The sequence below is a fragment of the Arachis stenosperma genome, chromosome 2 (assembly GCF_014773155.1).
Source record: "Arachis stenosperma cultivar V10309 chromosome 2, arast.V10309.gnm1.PFL2, whole genome shotgun sequence".
NCBI lineage: Eukaryota > Viridiplantae > Streptophyta > Magnoliopsida > Fabales > Fabaceae > Arachis > Arachis stenosperma.
Window position 1 is genome coordinate 5,213,039 of NC_080378.1, and position 3,472 is coordinate 5,216,510.

Genomic DNA, 3,472 nt, shown 5'->3' on the forward strand with positions numbered 1-3,472 from the left:
TATCAAAGGCTGATGAACAGGATATTCCACGACCTCATAGGGAAAACGGTTGAAGTTTACGTGGACGACATCCTGGCAAAAACAACACGACCCGACAACCTCTTAAACGACCTGGCAAGTGTATTTGCGTCCCTCCGACAACACGGTATGAGGCTGAACCCCCTCAAGTGCGCCTTCGCCATGGAAGCCGGCAAGTTCCTGGGGTTTATGATAACTCAGAGAGGGGTAGAAGCTAACCCGGAGAAATGCCAAGCAATACTCCAGATGAAGAGCCCGGGTTGTATCAAGGACGTCCAGAGGTTGGCAGGACGGTTGACCTCACTCTCCCGGTTTCTCGGAGCATCGGCGACGAAGGCCCTGCCATTTTTTAACCTCATGAAGAAAGGGATGGCGTTTGAGTGGACACCCGCTTGCGAAGAAGCCTTTCAACACTTCAAAGAAATCCTGGCGGCACCTCCCGTTCTTGGGAAGCCAAGGGAAGGGGAACCACTATACCTATACCTCGCTATAACAAGCGAGGCCCTGGCCGCAGTACTGGTACGGGAGGACGGGAAAGCCCAACAACCAGTCTACTTCATAAGCAGGGCCCTGCAAGGAGCAGAATTAAGATATAGCAAGTTGGAAAAGCTAGCCTTAGCACTTCTAACTTCCTCGAGAAGGTTAAAACAGTACTTCCAAAGTCACCAAGTTGTCGTCAGAACGGACCAAGGGATCCGGCAAGTTCTCCAGAAACCCGATTTGGCGGGAAGAATGATGACTTGGTCCATCGAACTCTCTCAATATGACATACGGTACGAGCCCCGGCAAGCCGTTAAGGCGCAGGCCATGGCGGATTTTTTGGTTGAAGTAACAGGAGACTCAGGCGAAGACATGGGTACACGGTGGAAGCTCCATGTGGACGGAGCCTCCAACCAGACCTTCGGAGGTGCCGGAATTATCCTGGAAAGCCCGATTGGGGTCGTATACGAACAGTCGGTTAGGTTCGAGTTCCCCATCTTGAACAACCAAGAAGAATACGAAGCCCTCATAGGAGGCTTGGCCCTAGCGGCAGAGGTCGGCGCAAGGAGACTGGAAGTGTGCAGCGATTCCCAAGTCGTCACTTCCCAAGTAAACGGCAGCTACCAAGCCAAGGACCCCTTGCTACAGAAGTACTTGAAAAAGGTTAAAAGCTTGAGCCAAAAATTCGAAGAAGTCACAGTCCAACACGTACCCAGAGAAAGGAACACACGGGCAGACCTTCTATCAAAGTTGGCCAGCACAAAGCCAGGCGAGGGGAACCGGTCTCTCATCCAAGGCATGACAAGAGAACCAGCAATCGCACTACACATGACAACCCTAAGTTCTTCATGGCTAGACCCCATCACCAACTTCCTAGAACACGGCCAAGTCCCTGGTGATGAAAAGGATGCGGCGAAATTAAGAAGAGAAGCGGCCAAATACGCCGTCATCCAAGGACAGCTGTTCAGGAAAGGGCTCAGCCAACCCCTATTAAAGTGCCTGCACCCCGATCAGACGGACTACGTCCTCAGAGAAGTCCACGAGGGCTGCTGTGGGCATCACATCGGAGGCAAAGCCCTAGCAAGGAAACTAATCCGGGCCGGGTACTACTGGCCGTCGATGGTGGCAGATTCCAAAGAGTTTGTCAAAAAGTGCGTAAAGTGCCAACAGAACGCCAACTTTGCCAGAGCGCCGGCCTCCGAGTTAAGTCTGCTAACGACCTCTCGGCCATTCGCTCAGTGGGGAGTCGACCTCTTGGGGCCTTTCCCGGTCGGCCCTGGGCAAGTCAAGTATCTCATAGTCGCAATTGATTACTATACCAAATAGATAGAAGCTGAGCCCCTAGCTAGCATATCCTCGGCCAACTGCAGGAAATTCATGTGGAGGCAGGTAATAACGCGGTTCGGGATACCGGAAGTCGTCATCTCGGACAACGGCACACAGTTTACCGACAAAAAGTTCACGGAATTTCTCAGCGGCCTGGGTGTAAAACAAAGGTTCTCTTCGGTAGAACACCCTCAGACGAACGGACAAGTGGAGTCCGCCAACAGGGTTATCCTTTCAGGGCTAAAAAAGAGATTGGACAACAAAAAGGGTGCTTGGGCCGACGAACTAGCATCGGTTCTCTGGTCTTACCGAACAACCGAGCAATCCTCCACCAGGGAAACTCCCTTCCGACTAACGTACGGGGTGGATGCGGTAATACCCGTAGAGATCGGAGAACCGAGCCCACGGTTACTTTTAAAAGGGGTGGAGGAAACCATAGAAAAAGACCTGATAGATGAAGCCCGAGAAATGGCCCACTTGACAGAAACGGCGCTAAAACAAAGAATGGCTCTGCACTACAACACCAAAGTGCTCAAGAGAGAATTCGAGGCAAACGACCTCGTCCTAAGAAGAAACGATGTCGGCCTGCCAACTCCCGGAGAGGGCAAGTTAGCGGCAAACTGGGAAGGCCCCTACAGAATCAAAAAAGTGATGGGAAAAGGAGCCTTTAAGTTAAAAAAGCTTGATGGCAAGGAGGTCCCGAGGACATGGAACGCGGACAACCTTAGAAGATTCTACTCCTAAAGGACGGAACGACATGCCGGCTAATTTAGCTAAGTAGTTAATTTGCCTGTCGAACTTTATAATAGCTTTCAAGTCCTTTATGTGGTTACCGAATAAGATATACTTGTGCAAATTCTCCACCCTATTTTATCTCCACTTTTCAGATAAACCATCTCGTCATAACTGACGACGACCTGCGACCCGGGACTGATCACCCCGGGAAATCACCAATTACTGTTGTAACATAACTACACGAAAGAGTACGACCCGACGAATAAACGACAAACTATAAACCAGAACGGTTAAAAACGATAACGCGATCAGACGAATAAGAAAAAGTTTATCGCGATAACACGAGCAAGCGACCAAAAAAGGTCATTGTTAAGCCAATAAAAACGGCAAACATCAAATTGTCCACAAGCCAAAACGGCTAAAATCAAGATTATTTACAAGCCAAAACAAGACGGCTAAACAAGAACTTTAAAACGAGGAATTCATTTCTTGGGAACATCCACGACTTGGCCATCCTTAATGATTTTGCGAACGCCGATCGCCGACGTGTCGAACTCAGGAGCAATAACTTTGACCTGAGCCTTAAGAGCCTCTTCGGTTGCCAGAATCGCACCTTTCCCCTGCTTCAAGACATCTTTATACTTAGCTTTCCACGTCGCCAATTCGGCTTCCACGGCCTGCTTTTCCCTCTCCATTTCGGCCACCCGTTTCTGTGCCGCGCCGACCTGACTCTCCAAAGTCATCTCGCGCTCGACAAGACGAGAAACCGTGTCGCCGGACTCTTTCAACTTCTCTTCAGCCGTGGCGGCCTTCTTCTCGGCAGCAATAGCCTTTTTCTCTGCGGCGTCCAGTTTCTCAGTTGATTGGGTCAGCTGCCCCCGGAGAGTGTCGACTTCACTTTTTAATTCATTAT

The 3,472-nt window shown here is 50.2% G+C and overlaps 1 protein-coding gene across 1 annotated transcript; it reads left to right on the forward strand.

Annotated features, from left to right (window-relative positions):
- Positions 1–264: 264 nt before the first annotated feature.
- LOC130962425 (uncharacterized) lies at positions 265–1,824 on the forward strand. The gene has a single exon (XM_057888644.1). The coding sequence runs from the start codon at positions 265–267 to the stop codon at positions 1,822–1,824; it is 1,560 nt and encodes a 519-aa protein (XP_057744627.1).
- The last annotated feature ends 1,648 nt before the right edge of the window (positions 1,825–3,472 follow it).

Excerpts from the sequence above, each read along its gene's own strand:
- LOC130962425 (XM_057888644.1), top strand. The coding sequence starts at position 265 with ATGAAGAGCCCGGGTTGTATCAAGGACGTCCAGAGGTTGGCAGGACGG.